At 41.9% G+C, this 26,311-nt stretch overlaps 1 protein-coding gene across 2 annotated transcripts; it reads left to right on the forward strand.

The window, feature by feature from the left end:
* The first annotated feature begins 628 nt into the window (after positions 1–628).
* EOGT (EGF domain specific O-linked N-acetylglucosamine transferase) lies at positions 629–21,193 on the forward strand. Of its 2 annotated transcripts, none has more exons than XM_065687588.1 (17): positions 629–753; positions 1,468–1,514; positions 2,294–2,511; positions 3,461–3,561; positions 4,112–4,220; positions 4,312–4,406; positions 5,074–5,178; positions 6,328–6,434; positions 7,971–8,074; positions 10,540–10,632; positions 11,102–11,173; positions 11,715–11,801; positions 12,930–12,998; positions 14,298–14,359; positions 16,552–16,671; positions 17,469–17,571; positions 17,937–21,193. In XM_065687588.1, the coding sequence occupies exons 3-17, from the start codon at positions 2,314–2,316 to the stop codon at positions 18,081–18,083; spliced, it is 1,572 nt and encodes a 523-aa protein (XP_065543660.1). In that variant the 5' UTR covers positions 629–753; positions 1,468–1,514; positions 2,294–2,313; the 3' UTR covers positions 18,084–21,193. The 2 variants fall into 2 exon arrangements, with proteins under 2 accessions (XP_065543660.1, XP_065543659.1); XM_065687587.1 differs by lacking the exon at positions 629–753 and adding an exon at positions 837–1,053.
* Positions 21,194–26,311: the final 5,118 nt, after the last annotated feature.

Here is a 26,311-nt window from a genome sequence, read left to right on the forward strand (position 1 = left end):
CTCTGGTTCTCTTTGAGAAAAAGACTTTGTGAGGGGTGGATGTGCATGAACCTGGCGCTATAAAGGAATACTGCTCGAGTTAGAAGATAAATGCAATTTGAATTTAGAATTACAAATGACTGTTATGGGTGCTGGGGTGCGAGGGGCTGGTTTATTTATAGGCGCACTACAGTAATGGGATTAAAGGCACTGTCACATTCAGACCGATTCCCTGCGTCCAAGCAGGGCACGGTGGGGGCCGGCAGTACCGGTGCAGGGGCTCACCCTTTGTCCTCCTGCGCGGCTGGGCGCTTGTCCCCTGTTCCCACCTGCAGCCGAGGTGAGAGGCGGTCTGTGCGGGGCGGACGGATCCCAGCGCCCCAGCCTTGGTGCCGGCGACCCCTGCGAGCTTGTCAGAGCAGCGACCGAGCAGCACCGAGAGCGAACTGCTGCGGGCTGGCCGCGCGGGAGGGGATGCCTGCGCCCGGCCGAGCGGGGATCCGTAAACCCGCTTCCGAAGGCGGCCAGAAGCGGAGGCCGGGGTCTCCGGGGAGCCGCCTCACACAATGGGTGCCAGGAGGCTGCGCTTCCTGCTGAGCGGCGGCAGGAAAAGGCCTGTTCCTCCGCAGCCCGAGGCCGCCGCTCCGGCGGCGGCAGCGCTTGATTTCCGGCAGCGGGAGGAAGGCAGCGGCGCTCCCCGTGCAGGGCCGAGGCCCCGGGCAGGTGCCGCACGGCCCGGCCGCGCTCCTCCCTCCGCGGTCCCGCCGCCTCCAGGTGGGGCGGGCTCCGGCGGCAGCGCCCCGGGCGCGGTTGCGCCGCGCTGAGGGGGACGGGACGGGACGGGACGGGGCGGGGTGTGGCGGCGCCGCCCGGCCGGCCCCGCTCCGCTGCCCGCGGGTGTGAAGGAGGGGCGGGAGCAGCCCTCTCACGGCGGGCGCTTTCCGCCGCGGGGCCGGGCCGTTCCTGCTCCCCCGTGACAGCAGCCGCGGCGGCATGAGGATTGAGGCCGTCGGCCAGCGGGTAGCGGGGGGCCAGGGCCGCGGGGCTCCCTGGGGCCAGCGGGGCTGAGCGGAGGTGAGATGAGGTGCCCGCTGTGAGCTCAGGGCGGGGCGGGGTGAGGCTCGCCATGGGCCCAGCACCGGGTCTGTCGCGGGCCGGGGGCCGGCTCCAGCGCGGGTCTTGGTATCGTGGGCCCAGCCCCGGGTCCAGAGTGGGCCGGAGGCTGCGTCTGGCTCTGGGTGTTGGTGCCTGCCCCGGGTGACTGATCCCCGGCGCCGGGTTTGAGCCGGGATGGAGTGCGGTGGGACCCTCCCCTGCGCGGTGCCTGCCGTGCGGCAAGAAGGGGAAGCAAGAGTGCGTTCTTGCAGGGAGCCGCGTGCCCAGAGCAGTCAGCACGGCCCCCCGGCTGTTAGGGGGTCGCTCTCATTGCTGTGAGCGTTTCTCAAGAAGCGAGACGTGTTTAACTCGGCTTTCCTTACCCCCCACCAGGTTTCCGTACTTGGGAAATCTGAAGCAGTTCTCCTGGAACCGAACAGGTAAAACTACTTATGTTGTAGGAGTATCGCTAAAGGCTTCAGTTGCAAGCAAGCATGCAAATTTGGGCAAATTATAATGCCAAAAAAGGGTTTTTTTAGATACAGGCCATCCTTTTCTCAGGAAGTTTGATGGTTCAAAGGAGGGGTGTTTGATGAGAAGGTTGCATTACCAGAAGTGTACCTAGTTTAGTTTAGAGTGTCTATATACATATGTATATGTAAAATTAACTACAGTTAATTTAGCAGCTTAGTATTCAAAGTTTCTTTAACATGATGTAAGCTACTAAAAATGAGCACCCTGAAACAGGCTTAATTTTGACCATTTATTTGTGGCTGCATAGTTTTCCTGCAGCTTATGATTACTTTCTTCCAAAGTGCAGAATGTGTTCTTTTTATACTTATTTTTAAACTGAAGTTCTTCCTCTTCTCACCCCTCCCCCCATAACTTCTACATTTTCTTCCTGCTGGCTGGATATTATATGGTCTATACTTAGTTTCCACATTTGAACTCTCCGGATCCCATGGGATTCAGCTAAAGTAAACACACCCATTTTAGTCTGACTGCCAGTTGGTAATAGCCCTCAATGACTAATGACTCAAAGATAATCCTGAGGGTGTACAATCTAGTCTCTTAGTGAAGGTTTTACTTTTCCTAGGAAAAAGAAATGGCTCCAGAAGTACAAATTCTTTGACTATATGGTTGAATATTGTCTCATATGCTTGAAATGTAATATGATGCAGAAATATTAAGTGTCTTTTATGTTTATTTGTTCAATAAGTACAAAGCTCACAGGTTGCCATGTTCATGCTGCTTGTGTTTGGATTGCTACTGCAAGGAATTCTGGCTGAAAACCTTACTGAGTTCAAAAACACTCCAGAAGAGCCATTATATAGCTACAGTGCTATCAACCTGCCAGATGAGCACATTCCCTACTTTCTGCACAATAACCAGCATATTGCTGGCATCTGTCAGCAGGACTCTCATTGCCCATATAAAGTAGGTTTGCTTTTTCTGCTTAATCAAATGTAATATTGGGGTGTTCTTTTCTTGGAGTCACAGCAGTTAAAGATGAGGATGAATTGGTTTCCTTGCCAATTAGTCAGTTCCACTGGGAATTAGAATTGGGCTTTTGGAATAGTTGTACAGAGCTCTTCCTGCATCTCATGCTGTCGTAAAACTGGATTTTGTATCTACTGGTTTGCAAGATTTGTATCCCCCTTCTTTTAATTGTCACAGAGCTGGAATGATGATCTTTATCTGAGTAACTCTTGTGCATGTGAAAGGTGTTTGAACTGTTAGTAATTTCTGGGCCTGTGATTTTCAGCATGCTGTAGTGCTTTTGCAGAAGAGCCAAGATTATAGGCAAATCAATGAAACACTAATTCATTCTTACTCTGTGGTTGCACATAATTCATTTAACTGAAGCAGGGATAGTGAACCTGAGGATCTGGGCTACGTGTGGCCCAGGAGCACTTCTTGTGTCTCTCAGACTGGAGCTGCTTTGCAGAGCTAAGGGTCGGAGCTGTGCTCCCCTTCTCTGGCTTCCTACAGCACTGCAGAAGGCCATGTCTATAGATTTGCTTATGGAGCAATGGAACACACAAACTGGAGCTTGGAGCACTGTGCTTTGTGTGAGCTTAACTTTGTTATCTTTATCTGTCAGTGATGTGGACATTTTGGAATCGTACCTACTGGGTCAGGAAAAGTGTTTGTCCTGGGATAGACACGTTAAAGACAAGGATAATTTTGCTGTTCACATGTGTCCTCTCTGGAGCACGGCTGTGCATAAAGAATCTGAGTGTTCCTTCTGAAACTGAGAACAGACCAAACTGAAAGCCTTTCATGCAAGATTTATTAGTGAGAGGTAGTTTATAAGCTAACAACCAACTTAACTCATTTCCCATTTTACTGTCGCGTAACCTAATTCACTCATTCTGTGTTACAGAAATACTTGAAGAAGCTAAAATCCTGTTGGGGTTATGAGAAATCTTGTAAACCAGATCACAGGTTCAGTTACCCAGTGTGTGATTATGTTGAAACTGGATGGTAAGTTTCATTTTCAATATATAAAAAAACCAGAGTGTAGTGCCCACATTCATATTAGCTGTGAAGTGAACGTTACTGTGATGTTTAGAGTTTAAAGAATGATTCTTTGTGGAGATGTGTGTATACATACATATGTGTTTATACGTAACATATGTCTTTCAACATGGCATGAAAGACTTTTTAAGGAAGAAAGTACCATTTGAAATGCTTTCTGCCACAATGTTTTTGTTATTCTGATTTAGCCTTGAATTCAGATTCTGAAAATAACTGTGTATTTCCTTTCTTAGCTTTAAAAGCAGAGGGAAAAATGTTAAAAAAAGATTTTATACCCTTTTACAGGAGAGTAACTTTAAATTGTCATTGATGTTTTCACTTATAGGCAGCTGGTGAGTTGCTTCCTGTTTTGCATTTTACATGTCAATAAAGCAACTGGCTGGTTCTTCTGTTCTACTTTCAGCAGGAAAAATGTTATCTGTTAAAATTCCTACTAGAACTGAGCAATGGACCTTGATTTTTTTTTTTTTTTTCTCCTCTGTCCTTCATATATCAGGGCAAATGACATTGAGACAGCCCAACAGATATTCTGGAAACAAGCTGACTTTGGTTACATTCAAGAGAGGCTCAATGAAATGAAAACCCATTGTAAGCCTGCAGCAACAGTAGGTATTTCTAACAGATGTGATACTTTTCACTTGGTTTTACATGTGATTTTTGTTACTGACTAAATCCTACTTGTTCTTTTCTTAACAGGGAGATTCATCTCTGACCTGTTCTCAGTACCTTCAGCATTGCAGAGCCACAAACTTATACATTGATTTACGAACTGTAAAGAGGAACCATGACAGGTCTCTGATTTGCTTCTGTTATAGTAAAACCAGGGGATGGCAGGGGAAGGGAGTTTAGAATTTGTTTAGCAAAGTGGTGTGCTTGTTGCCATATGCTTTACTGTTGATCAGAGACTTGTTGCTGAGCTCCTGTTGAGATCTACACCTCATGATTGCTATCCTCTTTTCTGATGGAAGAAAGAAAAACCTTTCTACGTCCTCAGTCACATCCTTCCTTGGTCTTGACAGCGCTTGTAGTTGGCAGGTTTTTTTCATGAAACCTGGTCTTGCACTTCACTCTTACGTTGTGAAGACATGGGTTGTGAAATCTGAGGTGAATTTCGGTGAAGAATTGTTGTTAAGAACAAACAAACCCCCTCCCCTCAAACAAGTAATGGTGCTCCTGTAAGTAATCATGTAGAAATACTTAATTAAGTAACTGATTTTTGGATGTGAAAATGATTCCTAATAACGTTCTGGATAGATTAGTACTGGTTTCTAAATCGATGTGTATAACTCCATGGACACCGCTGTCTTTGTTTGGGAATTGTGGGATTTATGCTAAAGAAAATACTGAGGTTTTAAATGCGTATGAAGCACTTGGCTGAATGGAGTATGTGGTTGAGATTGCAGAGCACTTGTAGCACTGTTGCACAAAAGCTAATAGACTTTTACTAATTTGCATTAGATTCAAAGAAGACTTTTTACAGAAGGGAGAAATTGGAGGTCATTGTACCCTTGACGTTAAGGCGTTTTTGGCTGAAGGTCAGCGCAAGAGCCCTCTGCAGTCTTGGTAAGAATCACTTGTCAAGGCTGCTTCCAAGTTCTCTTAGTAATTCTTTATTCTTTTTCATTGGTGGTAGCAGCTGTGTGTAGGGGATTTCATACTGAGGAAATGGTTGTTCCTTTCTAAGGTCAGTTTGAGGGTTCATATTCGATGACCTTGGGTAATTTCATCAGTGCAGAATGTTCTGAAATATGCTATGTGTAATTGTGTCCTGCCTAATTGACAGCAGCAGATGATCTGAAAATGTCTTTTAATTTGAAGTTCAAACCTTCAAGTGTTTTCTGGACAAGATGCCGGTGCTATGTCTGATCTGCTTATAGGAGGAGGCAATTGTTTTGTTGTGAAATGTCTTGAAATTTGCACTTGTGTCCTAGTTCACACGGTCTTTGATGACATTGGGGCCACAGCAGTGCCTGGTCTGGATATACATTCACACGGTGCTCCCAAGGAGCCTGTGTTTGGAGTGTGAAACGGGCAACAGTTGACAGGCTGAGTAGGAAGCGCAGACGGTCCTTTGTAGTAGGTGGTGAAGTATCACAAGTTGCATGTTAGCACTTCAAAGCTGCATTGCCAGTTAATTGAAGACACACGGAGGAGTTGAAGCCATTAAGGTCTATATAAGAATTCATTTTTATTCTTATGTTGCTCATTTTTCCCCCTCTTTTTGCGTTGATGGTCAGTTTCAGTTAGGAATAGCAGCACAGGAAGAAAAGACTTCACCTGCTATTGTCCTCTCAACTGCTCATCCTTGTTTAGATCCAGGAATAATAAATACTGCATCTACATTCGTTATTCTGGCCACACCATAAAGATCTTGCTGAAGTGTCTTTGGCAGTGCAGATCAAGTTGCTTATACTCACACATCTGGGCTCTACGGCTCTTTGTTGTATCTCTACTGCCTTGATTTGTAGATCAAAGATGCGCTTCACTCCTGAGATCAAAGGTGGTGTTTAACCTCTTGAAGCTTATAACCTGAAGAACCTTCCATTACAATTTCAAATAATTTTAATTGTCAGACTCTATCAGTTTTCAGCAGCCCTGTTAAATCAAATGGACTGGATGAACAGTTACTAAATCTTAGATGTACTTAGATGAAGTACATTTGCTTAAGTATGTTAATGACAAAGCATGTTCTATGTGATTAAATCTTTGTAGGTTTGCAGAACTCCAGACGTTTACTGCATTAAACTTCAGGCCTCTAGAAGATGGGAAGTGTGACGTTGTTATTGAAAAGCCAACATACTTCATGAAATTAGATGCAGGTAATTGGTATCTTCGTGCAGTAAAAATTGCCCATATCCAGCTTGCCTGTCTACATTATGCCTTTATGACTGTCAAGTTCATTTGTAATATATTTCTATTTTTGAAAAATAATGTGATTTTTTTTTTAATTCCTTTTTTTTTCCTGTAGTTCCATTGATGAACTTGGAAACTGAAATTTAAAATTTTTACATTTCCCCACAGATGAATAAAGGAAAATTAAAAAAAAAAAAGAGAAAAATTTCTGCCACTTGTCTTGCCTATTCTCCTGGCTATGTTTTGACATTCATTGACTTGCTGTACAGAAGATTCTTTAGCACAGGCAGTGTTTTTGGATGACAGGTTTCATACCATGGAACACGAGCATGGGTGTATGTATTTTGTTGTAAGTGTTCAGGAATTGAGAATTCTCTGTGTATTGAGTGTTACGGAAGAAGAAGTGATATTCAGAGAGGGGCAGCACCCAAGCATATTTAGGAGCCAGCCAGTGTTTGAAGTTCACCAACCTTTTCGTTCATGCAGCGTATTCTGCAGATACATGTGAATGAAAGAGGGTGTTCAGCATGTAGATGTACAAACAAGCTGCTGTGGGTCAGCTGTGGTTAAACTGGATAGCTGCCTGTGACACACTGCAACTGTGAACTGAATTACCCCCCTTCCCCTGCAAGCCAGTATCTTATATTTTAAGCGAAGTTGCTGCAGGCCTCTGAGCAGTTCCTGGGGAAACATTGCTGTGCTGTCAGTTGGTACCTTTGAGCAGGGTGGTCTAGGTGTGACTCAGGAGGTGATTTTGCCCAGCTCTGTTGTTTTAGGGGAGGCAGGGGAAATTGCAGTGTGAGCAATAAAGGCAGCTAGTTCCTATCATAGCAGCTCTTTTTGGTCAGAAGCTTAGAAACAGGGATTGTGTACATGTGGTTCCAAACCTGAGATCTGGTTTTCACTACCAAGAAAACTCGACTATGTTACGTCCTTTGTTTCACAGTACTTTTTATGCTCCATGGTCTTAAGGTATTAGCTTAAGAAACCAAGAATGAACAAGAATGCTCTGAGAAAAAAAAAAAAGAGGAATTACTTGGGCTTTGGCTCATGTGCAAGTACAAGTTCTGTCTTGTAGTCCTGCAGACAGAGCTTCCCTTAAGCCTAGTAAAGCAACACTAAGATCAGTGCTGAGGGCCTGTTTTTAATGTTTCCTGTATGTCTAACTAGCTGTTGTTAAAGGAGAAGTTGCTTTCGTATACTTCAGCAAGCAGCTGTAGACTGTAATGAGAAATAGCTTGAGAAACTGTCTTTTTCTTATGCTGTTTTTTGCCACTCTTTCTATTTCTCTGAACTTTTTAAAAACACATCTTTACTTCTGGTTTCTTACCTCAATTCTTTCCCTTTAGAAGTTTACCTCTTTAGGGTGTATAAAAAGCATTCAGTCAGAAGGGAGGGAAAAGTAATATAAAATGCAGGATACTAATAAGGAACAAATGCATGAACCAGTTAAAAGTGGAGGGAGTAATGTGGTATTTTGCTAACAATTCTTTCTTTTCCAGGTGTTAATATGTATCATCACTTCTGTGATTTCGTCAATCTTTATATCACACAGCATATCAATAATTCCTTCAGTACCGATGTCAACATAGTCATGTGGGACACTGTAAGTCATCTGTGCTTCTGATGTGTTTGCAATAGGTTGTATTTCTGCTTTATAGAGACTCTGAAGATTTTAGTAGCCAGTCCTTAGCTTTCTTGTGGGTTTAGCCATGTGGAACTGGTAAGTTTTTGGATCCTGTTAATACAGGTGCATAAACAATACTTGGGGAACAGATTTTCCACAATAAATCATGTGCTGTTTTAACACTACTTCTTAACTCGTCTTTTGCTAGTACGTAATTATGCCTTTTTTTGGTGTGACCTCAAACATAATATTACCTGTATTCCCAGTATGTGGCTTTTGAACATTTCATGCTGTTTTCTGTATGCTTCTTTTCTCTGAGAGTTTTTAAGTAGATTTACTCAAAACTTTCTTCTGTATTTAAAAAGAAAAGCTGCCTGGCATCTTTCTGAATCAGTATATGCAGCCTGTAATGGAGAAAACAACTAAGTTAAATCCTTGTGTATATATATTAAAACAGGGTATAATACTTAATTCCTTTAAATAGCCTTCTTGCAGTTGTTTCTCTCAATCACCTCTTAGGATGCCACGATGACATATAAAAGAAGTTTTTAAGTAGGGCTATTTCTGCTGTACTGCTGATTTGAAACCATGACTGTTTAATACTAGTTTTACTGGCTGGTATTTAAGGTGTTAAACTAAATAACAAACTGGAGTTAAACTAAATAACAAACTAGGCAACTTGAAATATGCCACATAACGTGTGTAATAGGGACCAGAAATACCACAGTTCCGGACTATGGTATTGTCCCGCACCTGTCTTGTTCTCATAAAATCCTAGGTTTTCTTTCTGAGTATTTACTGGTAGGACAACTAATATTCAGCAGAAAACTGTAAATATCCCCTGCTCACTATTTAATGAGAAACCTCTGCCCAGAAGAGACCCCCTTTTCTAATTGTCTTACATTTTGAAAGCTAAAATAAATGCATTTGTCAGAAAAGCAAGCTCTCTAGATGTTATGCAGGGACCTGTTAATCTGGCTCTGATGCCTTTCTGAAAAGGTCAGATGTCAAATGCATTGTAAATTACCTTGAGAAGCAACTTTTTGTCTTGTATCACGTTATTGAATCAAATAGCTCTTTCAAATGTAGCATTCAAAGTATATGTCACAATGCTTTATCGTTTTGACAGTCTTAACTCATCAGACAGCTTGAATTCATTACCATGTACAACCAGATGATGGCACCAGCTAACTGCTGCTGAACTGTCTATGCTGATTGAAAGATGGTCTTGAGCTTATTAGTCATTCCCTCTTTTTCTTTATGTAGTTAGATTTGGCCATACACATTTGAAATTAAGACTATGAATGATGCAGATGATCTTCCAGATTACAAGTAGAGACCTGATCTTCAAAGCTGAAAGTATTACTTTCCAACTTTACCTGCTCTCCTTAAAAATTCCTTACAAACATTGCTCTCCTGCTCTTGCAGAGACAGCCTGCAAGCCAACACCCAGTGGATTTCCTACTCATTTTCTGCTTTGTTTAACTCTGTCTAAACACAGATTAGGTCTCTACTTCTAATCTGGAAGATCATCTGCTGTCATTTGTAGTCTTAATTTCAAATTTGTTGTGGAGAGTGTTTCCACATAACTTTCCAAGCAGCCTGAACCAGCTCCAGAGTCAAAAGGAAGCTTTAAGTGAGAATCTGCACCAGGACTACCAAGGTCATACTGAATTGCATTCAAAGAACAAGAGATGGTGACTCTTAGCCCTTGGGGGTGCAGGAAGTGTTACAAACTTGGAAGGCAAGAGCCACTATTGCTGGGCCAATGTTGTAGGAAGTAGATGGTTCTTAAAAGAGCTTTACTGCAGAGGGGAAGTTTTATACTGCCCTATAGAGAAACTTCTCAATAGCTCAACAGAGTAATGCAAAACATAGTTTTCTGGCCATTTCTTATATCAAATCAGATCATTTCCTTCAATTTGTGATCCATATGCAATATGCAAGTGACAATCACAAAACAGAGGCAAATGTGAAATAGGCTCATTGTGACTTTCGACTTCAAACATTACTGCAGCACTTGAATTCCCAGGTGGTTTTTTCAGTCTCAGGAGTTGAGGTTCATGCATTTTACCATCCTTATGTGGCTGTTAATTGAAATTTAACTTGTGTTTGTTGTGTCTGAGGAAAGCAGTAGGTACTTCTTGTTCCCAACTCAAATTCTAATCTACTGCTTGAAAACTTGTCTAGATTGCTAATTTATAAAAGCATTTTATTAAGAATTAACTACGTGACAGGTAATTAGAGTTAACTACCATTGTAAATGCAGGGTTTGGTGTTCTGTGATGTCTGTTCTGTGCTAAGCTGTTTCTGGTCCCATGGTGGTGATTAGGTATATTAACCATGTATTAAAACTTGTATGCAGAACTTGTAAATCATGGAAAGAGTTTTCGTGTGCATTTATGTATTAATTATGCCCTTGTGTTTTTTCCCTATTCTCCTAGAGCTCGTATGGCTATGGTGACCTGTTCAGTGAGACGTGGAAGGCATTTACCAACTATGAAATAATACACTTGAAAACCTTTGACTCTAAAAGGGTATGGAATTTTATATTTTGTTTTCATTCAGTCATTAGGTAGCAAATACGACAGCTTCTCAAGCTGCTTGTGGGTACGGGTGTTTCAGAAAAAAACACTAATACTTTAGTGGAAGGTATTAATGAAAGATAACCATTCATTCAGAGCTCATTTTAGTCTCCTAAAGCCTGTCTTAAACTCTTTACTCTCTAACTGGTTTTCTTTATTTCATTCATGTTTGTTCTGTCTTGGAGGTGTGGGTTTTTTTTTTTTTTTTCACCTCTTCCCACACTTACATCCTAAGTGAGGGCTCTTTTGGGATCAGGATTGTCTTTGTTCTATTCATTTGCACAGTCAAGGAAGTGAAGGTGCTCTTGACAGAAGCATGTAATTGCTATCTCATTATAAGCAGTGATCCCACTGAATGAGCCTAGGATGTGCCAGCGGAAGGTAGCAGTGCAGTGTAACTTCTTGTGATCTTCCTTTGCAGGTATGCTTTAAAGAAGCAGTCTTCTCATTACTGCCTCGAATGAGATATGGCTTGTTTTATAACACACCATTGGTGAGTCTTTTTTATCTATCCACTGTGTTAACTAGGTGCACGTGTGACAGTATAAAATCTGAGCTAATGAATCCCTCAAGTATCTAGCTGAGTTACCTTGCCAGGTACTGCACTGACGGTCTGTGCAGCTCCAAATGAGATGCTCTTCCCTAAAGATTAGAATTTTGAAGTTATGTTAGCTGGTTGATAGTAACTGCTTGTGTGCAATGTCCTGTGTCACAGCTCATGAGATGTGTTATTATTCCTCTTTAATGGGTGGGCACTGTGAACTTACTGGTATTTTTGCAGAGCACAGGAGCTTGCACACTGGCAGACTTTCCCGAGGGTATTAGCTCATGCATTCGGGCTCTAACACTGTAGAGAGAGTTGTGCTTCTTCCTAAATGGAAGTCTCACTTGCGTTGCAATGAATAGTGCCATGTTTAGCACAGTGCATGATACTAGGTTTTTGTTTCACAAGAATGGCAAAAGACTGATCACAAAGAGGTTTTTCTGAGTAAAATAAATTTTTGTAGTAACAATTGCTTTTTTTTAAATTTCAGATCTCTGGCTGTCATGGTACAGGGCTGTTTAGAGCATTTTCTCAGCATGTGTTACACAGATTAAATATCACACAAGAAGGACCCAAGGTATGGTAACTGAATAATAAAGTTGTAACATGGAGCTGATGGCTTTTACCAGAGAAACGGCATTAACAAGCTGGACCCAGTGGGGAAATAAGAGCATATTGTGAACGTGTTGTCCTTTCCCGTGATGCTTGGGATTTTTTTCCAGTAGATCAATCTGTTCTGTGAAGGCCTTCAGCAGACACTTGTGTATGCTTGTGAAAGTTGCCGTCATGTCCTATTTACATGGGACAGACTTTAGAACATCCTCCTTCCAACCCTGGGATCTCTTCCCAGTCTCTGTTCTCTGGTCCCAAGGCCTTTGTGTCCTTCCTAGTTATGCAAGATACGTGGCACATGGTCTCTTCTGGAGCAGACTGACAAGGTGCTGTCCTTGCAGTCCAGCAAGAGGGGATCCCACTGAGCAATGCAGTGAGCTTGTTCTTCATCAGTCCTTGTAGATAACTGCTGAGCTTGGATCAGAGGAGGAAATGGTTGAATCTAGCCCTTCTGACCCTTGCCCAATACCATCTCTCTGTCCATCTCTCTTGCACCCACTGTTAGTCTCTGCAAATTGTTGCAGTGGCTGCATTGGTGGATACAGCAGTTCTGAGCTTCTTGAAGTGTTTGCTGGAGAGTAGCCTATGTATTATCGCTGAGGGGCGCACATTCAAAGCACTGCGCAGGCATTTAGTTATGCTTCTCCTGCTGATGCTAATGGGAGTCATGCAGTTAAATCTCTTTATTTCACTTGGAACACTTACCCCTGTGAGTCCAATTAATTTAAAGAGGTAAAAGGAGGAACTGTTACAGAAGTAAAATATTTTTTCCCAAAGATCTTGTGCACCAGCCATCTTAAAAGCTGCTTCCCTACTTTAAAAAACTGCTGTATAATGAGTAATACAAAGGCTCTTTTGTACTGAATAAAACAAATCTTTCAGAAAATGTTTTATTCTTTGTTAATAGTCAGACTTTTGCAAAGTTTTTGACACTTGACATCTGTTGGAAAATACGATGTGAATTTTAAGGTGGTTACATCATCTGTTACATGGAGAAGGGACATGTTATGTTGCTGAAATAACTACCTAAAGTAAATACGGAAGTGTTTGGAGTCTGCCTCATAGCAGTACACTGAAGCTCCTTTCTTTTTAGGATGGGAAAATACGAGTCACAATACTTGCACGCAGCACAGATTACCGGAAAATCTTAAACCAGAATGAGGTGGGGTCCCTTTTATTTTTAAAACATTAATCAGAAGTTGTATTTTGCTCATTGAACTGATTATTTTTTTTCTAGGGGTGTAGCCAAGATGTCTGTCTGCTGACAAGTCTTGGGCAAATATGTTCATTGCTAGTATTAATTTCTTCTACTATGTCTTCTAGCCAGTCTCTGTTTCTGTATACAAGACACTGAACCTTGCTGCCCTTTTTAAAGTATCCAATAGGAGACTACAGATGTAATACTAAAAGCATTTCCCTTTAACAGGCACTGCAGAGCTACTGATAAAATTAAATTATTTCACTTTCAGACTATCTCTTGTATTTATAGCATCCCCAGTGCTGCCGACTCTAACAAAAACCTTTGTTATGCTTGCAGATTAAAATGCAGAAGCTATTGTATCTGAGTATGTGCATTCAAAACTTAATGAAATTTCATATTGATTCATGTTTTTGAATCATGCAACTTAGTGGGTTTGTGGTGTAGCTTCTCTTGTGGTAAAATGATAAAATCTAATGTTTTCATACCTGTCTTCATTCTTAGCTGTTAGTGCCTGACAAAAATGAATTGGGGTTATCATTCCCCACTGTATGGGGGGAGAAATGGAGGCTTGTTTGATGCAATAGCTCAGTGGTAGAATAGACAGAGTGCAAATGGTTAGATGTGTGCCTTATCTGCTTGGCTGTCCACAGTGCTACAGGTATTGTGTTTTCTGGTGATAAGCACATGACAGAAAGGGAGACGTTAGTCCTACCTTTACTACACTTTTGTAGGAGAGAGAATACTTGACTCTTTCTCTCTCTACTGCTGGCTATGGATTGGAGACTTACAGAAAGCCCTTTTAGGCTGGAAGGCCTGGCTCTAACCTGGTTTCACTTCTCACATGTAGGAGTCTGACCTAGTAAGGTATTTTCGAAAATCCTTCTTAGCTACCAATTTGCTTCTTTAGGGATTGGAATATATTTTGGAAATCCAACCACATCTTCCCACTGCTCCTCCTAGTCTGAGTGGTTTAGGATTGGGTCCTGTAGCATGTAAAGGTCAACAGAAGCTCTCTGTGAGAGTGCAGGAGATATGCATCTGCTCTGCAGGTGTTGCTCTGTCAAGAATAACTTATGTATCTTAGGTGGGAAGGCACAAGAGGAGGGGAACTGCTCCTTTATGTGGCAGTGACAGTATGTTCTGTCTCACTCATTGTCATTCCCTGCTGGGCAGAAGGAGTGTATAAGATGGGCAGGAGAGCAGGGGAGGAGTTCATTGAAGGAGATCACCAAATCACTGTCTTTTTATTCTCTTCCTTAGCTTGTGAATGCTTTGAAAACAGTATCAACACTGGAGGTCAAAGTGGTAGACTACAAATACAAGTACGTAAGTTGACAGAAGAACCTAGTGTGATCTAATGCTGCCTATTGCTGGGGAAAGCTGTTTGCAGGCAAAGCTGTATGTACCCCAGTGTCTGACCTGTTTAAAAATCCAAGAACTGGTAAGAAAAGAAGAATGTCATTCAGGGAGTGGTGGGTGAGCTAGTTAAATCCTCGCATCTATGATGTACTGCTTAGGAATGAGTCTCTAGGGTTAGTAGGCTGAGGTTAAAGCTACTATGTGATGAAAAAGTTTGAAATCACTTTTCTTCTTGTTTCCTCCCCTCTCCCCAAACCAGCTGTGTTCCCATCACTCTGAATTTTCTAATGCCCTGCAGTAGCTATGGGTCCAACAGGGATTTCTCTTGTATGAAGGTAGTGTTTTATATTATATGACTGTTAGTTTGGTAATGAATAATAACTGAGCTTATTTGCTGCTGTAGTAGCCCCTGAAGACACCACCTGAGGTCAGTTTGTGATGCTCAGATGTAGTAGGCACTGTGTCAGCAAGAAATGGCTTGAAGAAAAAGTTTCCAAGTGGTGTATGCCTGTGCCAAATGACAGCAGCTCCCATCTGCTCAATGATGCTGTCGTGGGTCATGCAGGAGGCGTGAGAAACTAAAGCAGCACTGAGAGATGGGTGTTTTGACCAAAGCAGTGACAATGTGAGGGAGTCAAGAGTTGCCTTCAATTCCCCTGTCAATGAAAGCACTTGAGCAGTCTAATAAGAAAAGGGGCGGACACTGCTGAGAGGCCGTCTAGGCCATCCTACTTGAAAGCTTGGCCAAGTAGTACTTCCGCAACTCCCATGCTTGTCAAACTGTGTGTGGTACCCTTCAGTATTGCAGATTTCCACAGCTCTCCTGTGGCATCACTGTCATGGTTAGGAGGGTTTCCCTGGTGTCTGCCCTTGTAGCAGATTAAGTAGCTAAGAATTGTGTTGTTTAAGCCAGTTTCTTTCTACTTTCTTCCAAATAGTCAGAGGAGACGTTATTCTCTTCCTTTTCAATGTGTGAACTGTCCATATCCAAAGGAAGCATGTTGTAATTTCCCTTTGCAGTTGTCAGTCTTCTCTTAACAATCAAGTGTCTTCAGTCCATTTCCTTGTGCACTCAGGGAACACCTGGTCATACAAAGAGAATGCTTTATTTGGAGTTTTGTCGTGGTTTAAACCCAACCACACAGCTCGTTCACTCACTCCCCTGCCTTCTTGCCCTTCCTCTGCTCCTGGAGGGATGGGAAGGAGGAGAATCGAAAGAATGCAACTCCCACAGGTTGAGATAAGAACAGCCCAGTAACTAAGGTATAACACAGATCACTACTGCTACCACCAATAATAATAATGATAAAGGAAATAACAAGGGAAGAGAACATAACACCTCAGCACCAGCCGACCGATAACTCGGCCAACCCTGCAGTCCCTAGCCCTTCCGGGTAACTCTCCGTTACATCCTGGGCATGCCGTGCTGTGGTATGGAATACCTCTTTGGTCAGTTTGGGTCAGGTGCCCTGTCTCTACTTCCTCCCAGCTTCCCCTCCTCCCTGGCAGAGCATGAGGCTCAAAGTCCTTGGTCAGACTAAAACATCTGTGTTATCAGCAATGTTATCAGGCCAAAAGTCAAAACACAGAGCTGCACCAGCTACTAAGAAGGAGAAAAATTACTGCTACTGCTAAACCCAGGACAAGTTTACAGGCAAATGATGGGAGAGAGTGACAGTTCCAGGAGCTGAAAAAAGCCTAGTCTCCTTATTTCTTCTTGATGCACTGTGCGTAAGTTAAGGTTGGATATCTACATCTTTAGGTAGAATCCTGTGATATGATTATGAATTGTGTACTTCTACATTACATTAAAAAAGTTTAGGTCTTTTATGTTGAATTGTTGAGGGGGTTTTATAGGAGGTGATGCCTCTTTAAAAAAAAAAAAAAGTAAAAAACCCCAGTCTTGCAGAAACTTTAAAGAAAACCCTCAAATTTTTTGAAAACTCTGGTGAAGTTTTGAAACGTGCCTGCATTTGTTTTAATTCTCTGCTGAGTTTTTTCTGGATGCAGCATTTATGATTCTTGGTATTGTTCCTTGAAAAATCAATTCTATCTTTCAGCATTCCTATGTTAATTTTGTGCTTTCTGCATGTTGCTGACTCTAGCTGAGATGGGCAGGCGTGCCAGGTCACCATCTTTGTTGTGTTGTCTGCAGGGAACTTGAATTTTCAGAGCAGTTGAGGATTACCCACAACTCTGATATATTCATTGGGATGCATGGAGCTGGACTTACCCATTTGCTCTTTCTACCAGACTGGGCTGTTGTTTTTGAACTGTAAGTTTGTTTCTCTCTTTCCCCTCTATTACACAACTGCTTATGTCTGTTCTTATGTGTTAATGAAGCACTCTTCCTTGCCTGTATTTGACTATCAATGCTTGCCTTGCATCCTCATCTAGACTTCATTTTTGGCAGCCTCGTCTTCTGCGGATTGAAAGTGAGGAAGTTTTGATTACAAAGTATAGTGTAACTATATCATACAGGTTTAGTCTGCGATTTCTTAAGATGCTGTGGTATAAATACAGTGCAGCCCGGTCAACAATGGTGCAGGTTAAATGGCAAAAAGCAAGAAAGCCTCAGTGGTCGGATCCTGCCCAGTGAGTCTGAAATATAGTAGTATTTTGGTGATCCAGGTAAACTGATTGCATGAGGTACATGCCCAAGGCATTACAGGTCCCCCTGGAGGTTATTTATGTACTCTTTTCTGTGCTCAGGACATGAGCAGCAGCTTGCTGGCCAAGCTTAGCTGTGTATCATTCTCTTTTACCTAAACTTCTCTAGTAGCTTCCTTTTTAAACATACTTTGTGGTAAATTGTGGATGTTAACAGGCATTCCAGTTCTGTAGAGCTAAACAAAAATACAGGATGCTTGTCAGAAGAGCACTGAATTATCTGTCCTGGGAAATTCTGCTTGAAGCCTCTGGTTTTCAGCAGAGCAGAAACTGTCCATGGCTTCAGTGCCTTAGAACTGGTCAACAAACACTTTGGCTTGCAGGTTTTTTTCCTGTTCCACCCTGGTAAACTTCAGCACAATCTCTGTAGATAAATACAGTTTTTTTTATGGCCGTCCCTAGATACAACTGTGAAGATGAACGTTGTTACCTGGATTTGGCAAGGCTGAGAGGCATTCACTACATCACTTGGCGAAAAAGGAATAAAGTATTTCCTCAAGATCAGGTAATCATGGCCACTGCTGAAGGGTGGCATGCTGTAACTTGAAGCATTTAACATTTAGCTTCCTTCACCTATCTACGTTACGGTATTTGAAATACGGTTTTCATTCTTTAGACCAAATTAACTTCCCTGTTGTGATTAAGAAATCATATTAATGGCTGAGGGAAGAAGAGAAATGAAATGAATTGGCCATTAGTTCAAGCCATCCACAGCATCACTGTTACACAGTTACTTTGCTGACTCTTTTGCCTCAGCAGATCAGAAATAATAAATTAAAATGGCAGATGCTCAAGTGTCTTTCTTGCTTTTTTTAATGGAAGATATATTGAGGTTTTTTCCTATCTAAAAGGCCTTATTTCATTTTCCAGGGACACCACCCAACACTGGGAGAGCATCCAAAATTTACGAACTACTCCTTTGATGTGGAAGAATTTATGTACTTGGTGCTTCTGGCTGCAAATCATGTTTCACAGCATTCCAAGTGGCCGTTTAGGGTAAAACATGATGAACTCTGAATTAGGTTTCTGACTGAAGTATTATTTTTACATAATGCTCCATAAAACTATTGTAACAACATAAAGCAAAATGCTGGTGTGAAACGTGTAAACCTCTGCGAGGGAAATAACCTGTTATTAGTCCAACCACTTCTTAGCACCATAGCTTACCTTTATAATCCCTCTCTTTACTTCGGGGAGGTTTTTCTATGTAAAAAAACTATTTTTCAGAACTCTTTTTTGGGGCTGTTTTTCTCTGTATTTTTTAATTACAAATTCTAAAATACTTATCTTTGTATAAAGATTTGTCCATCCATTTCATATAAGGTTTTCTGGGGTAGACACCGATGTTGTAATGATTTATGGCTACCATTATGTGACAAAATGCTAGAGCATGGATAGTTACATAGAGATGGAGGGACTAAACTGAAAGACCAAGCTATAACTTAGTTGCAGTTTTTATTCTGGTCTCTCAGTATAGTCTCTGTGGGCATGAAATAGGCCTGTCAGGCTCCTCAGTTCATCTTTTTTAAGAAGCTAGATGTTTTTATACTATAGGTCTGTGCCTGTAAGTAAAAATCTGAATAGGAATTACACTGCCCCATGTGTCATTTGCAGCTGAGTTACATGACGTAGTTGTACCAGGCTGGCTTGTTAGTTCCTTTCTGTCACCATCCATGTCCTTGCTGTGCTTGCCCCCGTGTTGTTTCTAGGTTTGAGGATCTTCTTTTGTAAAATAGTGGTTGTAAGAATGATGTGGTTAAGTAAGCTTTAACTTTTGTTGTTTGATTCAACAGACACTGCAGACTTTTATTTCAAGTTTCGAAACAGTTTCAACTTAGAAAGCAGTCCTATGTTTGTGCATTTATATATAAACTTTGACTCTTCTCCCTGTACTTTTAAATGCTAAAATATAAGAGGCCTCCTCAGTAGGTTTAGTCAGTCTCCTAATCTCAAAGCAGGTACATCTTTTCCAAAGTGAATACTTAAAACTTTGGGTGTTTCCTACTTCATCACCTAAAACAGCACTCTGCAATGGAAAACCTGAGCAAATTGGAGTGAAACTTGAGGCTTTTTGAAGATCCTAAAGGGAATCAACTTCAGTTTTTTCATGATAAGATGTAGAGGGTGTCTTTCAGCTACAGATGGAAGGAAATGAAGTCATGAGGAGCCTTGTTCCTGGAGTCATTAGAAGCCTGCTCTGTCAATATCCTCGTGTTCTCATAATGGTGAAGAGTCAATCTAGAAAACTTTTGAAAATGCTTCCAAAGCCAGTAGCATAGTTCACATGGTTCATAGTTTAGAGTGAAGGAAATACTAAGCCAAAGCCAAGTTCTTTGTGGAATTCCCCCAGAGTTAACATGCTTTTGCTAGAGGGGGCAGAAAAAAAGTGACTAGTTCTGTTGTTTTAAGTGGGGCCAGGAGGATGCATGGAATCAAGTTTGGTGAGACAAAACAGTTCTGTGTTATGGATTTTTTTGGGAATGTATTCTTGTGATAGGCTTGCAATATAATGATACAGTCTGAGTGGCTTGAAGCAGAGCATACATTTATATGCAAAAGCAAGACAGTTACAGTAAATGTAAACACTTTACTGGTGTAATTGTAGATGTAATTGACTTCCATTCTCCAGCAGTCATAGGCAGTTTCACAGAGTGTAGGTACGTTTACTGACCTGCCTATACCGGTAAAGCTTGAGTTACTGTAAGTGTAACTTTCATATACATTTCTCACAACCTTAAGCAATGCATAGGAGAAGTTAGGTATAGCTGATACACAAGATATTCTAAGGTATCTGGTGCAATTCTTAGTGTAGTGCATTGTTTTATTGATGAATAAAAGTCTTCAAAGAACCATAGGAGCAAAATTGCACTTCTTGACATGGGAAAAAAAAAAAAAAAGCCCTTGAAATACAGTTTACTGTATTTGTTTGTGTGTGTTTGGGGTTGCTTTTTTTTACCTTGTGGGATCTTGAAAGAAAAAATGTATAAAACTGAAATCAGTGAAATGTCTGAGTTCAAATGAAACCAACTCGGAATAAAGAAGACATTTGACTATGAACTGTGCACAGGTATTTGATAACTTTTTAAAAATAAAAAGTCTTTATTTAAGAAACAAGTGTAAAACTTTTGGTCATAGTTTGCCATGTTTTAGAGGCAAATGTTTGAAACACTGTTATTGCATAGAGTTATGTGTCTGCTTTTCCCTGCTGTGACAAGCTGGTGTTCTGAGGTCCAAACTGATACTCAGGTTTATTTACCTGGGAGTCTCTCAGAGATAACTCTCTCATCTTGCTCTGTTTTGCTAGCTTTGTTTTCAGGCATTTTAAAACTGGGTTGTGAAAACCTTTGTGTACATTTAACTTCTTGTGCAGCAGATGATACTGCTGAAGCCAGTGTGTGGATGCAGGCATGTGCTTGGGTCTGTACAGAAGCAGCTAATGAGGAGATTCTCTTTCAAGTGGTGTTAGAACTCACTAGAGCAAGTGGTCAAACATATGCCTGCATGTGCTAAGGAGAGGCTGCAGGGACTTAATCCAAGGGTGAAATATCCTGCCAACATTCAGCACTTTCAGCAAATTTGAGTGCAGTGTCAGCGCGTCAACAGTTGATAGTCAACAATAATCTTCAGCCTTTATGGCTTAACATTATTGGGATGAAAATAGTATTTTGGTTGATTAGCTTTACAAATAGTCACAAAATTATCTTGGCAGCAGCAGGAGGTTTGGTTGGATTAATGGAATTTTGCCAATAGATCCTGAGGGACAGTTTGGGCAACAGCAAAGATCTGGCTTGTGACTTTCTTAAAAAGGGTCTGAGCCTAGAAATTGGAATTTAAGGGATCCAGGAGACTTTTGGGCCACTTGTTCTTTAGGCAGGGTATAACTCTGGATTGTATTTTCCTAACAGACCATAGGAATCTTCTTCCTTGCTACTTTTGTGTTGTTTTTTCTTTGTCTCTCCAGTTCACTTAAGTTTAGAGTCTGTGTTTAACTGGCACATTGTCATTGGCGTGAGGAATTTAGTGGGACTTAACGAACGTTGCCAATCCTGAATGCTTACAGGATTGCCTGTGTTTCATGTACAGTGTAACCTGAGAGCTGGGTTTGAAATAAACCATAACTTATGGAAGCACACGGTGTCATTCCTTTTTACATCAGAAGTCTTCAAGACGTATTTTCAGTTTTCTCTTTGTGAAGTTCTGTGGAAGTTGGGTGAGTGTGAGAAATGGTTTGTGGTGGGGAGGTGGAAAATCAGGGTTATGAATCTGAAAGGTACAATTATAAATATTAAGGCAATACATTTTTAAAAGCAATTAAATAATAATGAAGTGGTTTAATTCTTGCTGTTAATCTTGCCACTTGTACCATTACGGAGATAACTCAGGGTTTAGAATGTCTCTTAATATTTTACTTTATTTTTCTAAGGAGAGAAACTGAAGGGAATGTTCTCCTTGAGAGGTTTTCATCTGCTCAGAAGGGTAAAATGCGACGGGATAATTTTCTTTGATTTCAGCATTGAATAATTGTTTCAATTTGCAGTGTTTGCCTTGAAGTTGAGCTCTTACTTCTACCCCTTTGAACATGGGTTTCTCGTATTTTTTGGTATATGCTACTAAATACTCTTCTGGCTTTGGCCCTGAAAATCCAGAGGAGATTGGCTCTTCCTTGTACATTTATCAACTCTCATCACCCCTCTCAGGTTGTAGTTCCTCACCTGGCTGTGTGAGCATGAGGAATAGAAAGCCTGCCACTACTGAAGTACCAACCTCCTAGTCTGAATGGGTGCCGCTCCATCAGGACTGCGTGGGTCAACTGATGTAAAGGCTCTCCAACTCACTTTGGCTGAAGTCAGCTGCCTTAGCAGAAGCCTGCACTTCAGACTGTTGGCCACAGACTTATTTTATCTGTTATGTGAGGGATGGTTGTGTGAGCTGCTCCTCTGGTGTGCAATACCTGGGAGCAGGCAGACAGATAGGTCTTGGTGGCTGGGGTCATGTTTGCATTAAACAAGAGTTAGAAAAAATGACTGTGCCAGTCTTGGTGAGGTCTAAGCCCCTTCTGTGTTGGTGGTGATCAGCAATTCATGGTGGGGGTATCTCAAACAGTGCAGCTGATCAAAGCGCTTTGTGGAGGTAGGGAGGGAGATGCGAAGAGGGAATGAAGAGGGTGAAGAGGAGGAAGGAGAAATGAGTATGTGTAAAGGCTGCAGAGGGGTAAAATGGGCAGTGTCATTCCCAAGGCTGAGGCTCAGAAGACCTCATGAACACGATTATAACTGCAGCAAAGTGTGGAAACCCCCCTGGGACAGAGCCAAAAATGAGGGTATTGAAAATGTTATGTTGTGAGGTGCAGGAGGGAGAAAGGGAAGGACCCACGTTGCCAGAGTCCCGGCCAGGCGAGGAGGGGAGCAGTGTCCCCAGCCAGGGTGGGCTTCTGGGGAGAAGGGCCAGGGCTGATGGTGTTTGCTCAAATGTATTTTTTTTTTTTTGGTAGGGTGCTCTTTTTTTCTTAGAAAGATGAATATTTTTATAGCATAAAAATACAGATAAATCATAAAAATGTTTGTGTATAAATAAAATATAATGAATAATATAGATATATAAAATATAACTTTTTCTGGTTTACCATTGCCTGTTGGAGTGGGGAATAAAAGACAAAAATAAAGAGCAGACTGTATCTCTTACTTTCCTTTATGTTTTCTTGGTTTTCCTTCTCTTTCCTATCTCTCCATGGCAAATGAAAAATGAGAAGTAGCAAAAACGAAAAATGACACTATTAATGAGAAGAGAAGCACCTAAATTTACTCGAACGTGTATCACTTCAGAAATGGCTTTGTTTTTTGACCTGTACCTGCTTAAAATCGGATTTGGCTTTGGCCATTAGAAGAGTGTTTGAAACAATATAGTACACAGAATGTAAAAAGCTTTTGAGTAGAGGGTGAGAAATTAGTTGTATGGAGCTCAGCTACCCCATCGTTCATAGTTTGGGTTTCTTTGTGCAACCTGAGTTAGTTTAGGCTGTCTCTGCTCGTTGCAGGGGGTTGGACTAGATGGCCTTTGAAGGTCCCTTCCAACCTAAACCATTCTATGATTCTATGTAAGTCTCATTGGTCTCCTCAGCTCTTCACCAGAGCCCACTCGCATCCAGCACGGTGCTGGAGGATCTCGTGCTTGCTTCCGTGTCAGCTGCTTGTCCTGGATGTCCCTTGACTGGAATTGTCTCGTACATTGTAGGCATCCAGTTTCCAGGTAAGGCAGAGCAGCACTTACATCTGATTGATGGGAGTGCAGTAGATGGCACTAGAGCCCTTTCCAACGTTTTCTTGGCTGTTCAAATGGAGTCTCATTTCAAATGCAAGATGCTCACTAGGAGCGCAATAAAGCAACTGCTCCTGCAGATGATGATTTCGGTTTTCCCCCTTCTTGTTCGTAGAAGGGAATGCCTGGAAAAAAGATTAATCCAGGGAGATTTTAGGCTTTAGCATGGGATTACTCAGATTCTATAATATCAGAATCATTTTCTTCAGTTTTTCTTTAAGCAACTTGGTGTTGGAAAATAATTTTCAGTTAATCTATGGTACCAAATGCTCTTTCTCATTTTCTTGTAAAAAAAAATCCCTGCCAAACTGTCTCTTTTTGGCAGTTAGTGTAATTCCTGTTCTGCTGCAAAATCTGGATTTTCACTTAAACAACACATTACCCAGTCTTGCAATTGATCCTGCACCTTTCACTAGCTACCTACTTCTGCCATTTATTTCACTGGGTGTGTGTTAGTGTGCATCTGAAGTTGCTGAAAATGTAGACTACTGACACTCAGGGAATAGTACAAAGAGACTGGAAAATAGTGGAGTTTTTCTGTTTAAAACCCCCAACAATTACCATGAGGATATTTGTTTTCAAAGGCAAATACTTGAGCTGCGCAGATTACCCCTTTTTCAGATGTATCACACAGTTAACCAGTGGCTGCCCGGAGGGGGCTGCTGCGCCTAAGTGTTGGTTAGAGCCGTGGAGCTGATTTCTCTGCTGCCTAAGATGCAGCTTTAAACAGCTGAGCAAAATAAAAGCTTTAAAAGTTAATACAGGGTAGTAATTGTGTTACCGTGCAAGAAGGATGGAAAGCAGGTGAGTGTTGTAATATGATGCAAGTGTTGAAAGAAGGCAGACGCTCTCCATTCCAGTGGCACAAGAGCAACATACCCATCATTAGCTGTGGTGTTTGAACTAGAGCTCTGGAGTCCCTCTGTGGGTGTGTGTGATGAAACCTGGAAACAATCATTTTCCTTTCAGTGGCATGGGGTGGGACAGAGCCTGTGGGAAGAGGAAGGCTGCAGTGGAAGTGAAGGTCAATGACTTTTTGGCATTTCTCCATTATCGTCCATGGGTTTGTGTCAGGTGAGGAACATGGACAGGTCCTGAGCATGCAGAGACTGCAGCTGGGCTTATCCCTGTGCAGCATTTGATTTTAATTCATCATGCAGATAACTAAAGTCCTCATCACAGTCACATATCAGGTACAGAAATGTGCCTGGCCCTTGGGGTGTGCAGGATGTGGCAGGGAGGGATGGTCACAAGGATGCTGGGTACGAGGGTGCGAGTGTGGCGGTATCCACCATTGGCAGTCATTCATTACCCATCAAGGACTCAGCACATCAGTCAGTGGAAAGGCGTGTGTATCGAGCTGACAGCTCTGAATTGTTTCTTCACCAATTACCGCGCCAAAGCCTTGATAGCGTAATGAAATGTGCCTCCTACCTATCACTTCATCTCTGTCAAACTGACTGGGTGTTCTTAGTTTGTTATGACTGGGAGAACTTCAGCGGCATCAGAGAAATAAGCAAGCTTGTCTCTGGTGTAAAAGGCTCAAAGGCACAATGGATGCTGTTAAACAAAGATGCCTCAGTCTGGATGAAAACCTAGGTGGAAAAACACCTCATGGGACTGGCTAAGGCATCAGCTCTGTCTTCATTTGGGACCCAGTGAGGACTGAGAAGTGTAAGAACTTTTCTTTGTTAGACATCCTTATACTTAGTATTCATCCTTTCTTATAATTTATTCATTGTGGTCTAGCATAGTCTAAAATATCAGACCTTCCCTCTCTATCCTTTTACATACTCATTCTTTGATGCTTCTTAATTCATTATTTAGGCAGTCTGCATTCTGCTGTACAAAATGCCCTCCTCCCAGTAGTTTGATGTTACCAGTTATTCGTGTATTGGTGTCAGCAGCAAGGGACAGGGTGAGATGCTCTGCTCCCTCTGTCCTCACCTCCTGCACCCATACTGGCTGTCCCACTGGGTGAGGAGTGAAGGGCTTCACAGCAGAGGGAATGCCCAGCCAGAGCTCAATTGCTACAACTCCAGCAAAGCGCTCCAAAACGTGCTGAAATGAGGCTTGGATGTGTGTGGGACCACCTGAATGGTGGCACTTTAGGGGGAAGAGGGCATTACAGCTCTTGGTACCCAAACAGCCGGGGGAACCCTGCTCTTGTGGGGACCCCGAGTCCCACCACATCCCATCCTGCAGTGGTAGCCGAGTTAATGTTGGTGAAAAGCAGAGGATTCCTTTGGTGGAGGTGTACTTGGAGTGCAAAGTACTCCCTGTTTTCATTAATTACAAAGTCGGATCCTGTCAACAGGAACAATTTCATCTGAAAACTGCATCTATACATATTGAAGTCTGAGTGATGCTTTGATTTTAATTCTTGTGAGCAATCTATTTGCTCCCTGGGTATAGTTCTTGAATCGCAGCCAAATGTGCAATTCCCTCCTGCCCCCTAATTCCTGTGTGTGATGTTTGCAAGGTGGGTCTGCATCCGGGAACAGTGTGCCCGGAAAGCATCATGTTCGTAGCACTGGTTTTCCCTAACAGAAGAAAACAAGGCATGTAATTCAATGAACAATATTAAAATGCATTTCATTTTAAAAAGTAGATAAGAAAAGTGAAGTAAATTAAGAGGAACAGATACTCCAAAACTCCTTCTAATGCCCTTGGTTGCAAAACTGCCCTGGAAATTATCTATTCAGTATTTTTAACATTCCACCCCAAGAAAAAGTTGGGAATATTTGACCTTTTAATGCATGCTTCAAAGAAAACACTTCCAAATGCTACGCAATAAATCAATCTTTACTTACTTAATAACCATGATGTTTTCCTTTTGAGTCAGGAACTCAGAAGAAAGTCTAGGATTAAAAAACCAAAACTGACAGCTTTCTGGTCATTTAATGTAAATTGTATTTTATTGATCAGAT

The sequence above is a fragment of the Lathamus discolor genome, chromosome 7, assembly GCF_037157495.1.
Source record: "Lathamus discolor isolate bLatDis1 chromosome 7, bLatDis1.hap1, whole genome shotgun sequence".
Classification (NCBI taxonomy): Eukaryota; Metazoa; Chordata; class Aves; order Psittaciformes; family Psittacidae; genus Lathamus; species Lathamus discolor.

What these genes read in the sequence shown, in the direction of transcription:
- EOGT (XM_065687588.1), top strand. Translation starts at nt 2,314, where the DNA reads ATGTTCATGCTGCTTGTGTTTGGATTGCTACTGCAAGGAATTCTGGCT. An exon ending in GTAAAGAGGAACCATGACAG is followed by an intron (nt 4,407 to 5,073) that starts GTCTCTGATTTG and finishes AATTTGCATTAG; the next exon opens with ATTCAAAGAAGACTTTTTAC. An exon ending in AAGTATTTCCTCAAGATCAG is followed by an intron (nt 17,572 to 17,936) that starts GTAATCATGGCC and finishes TTCATTTTCCAG; the next exon opens with GGACACCACCCAACACTGGG.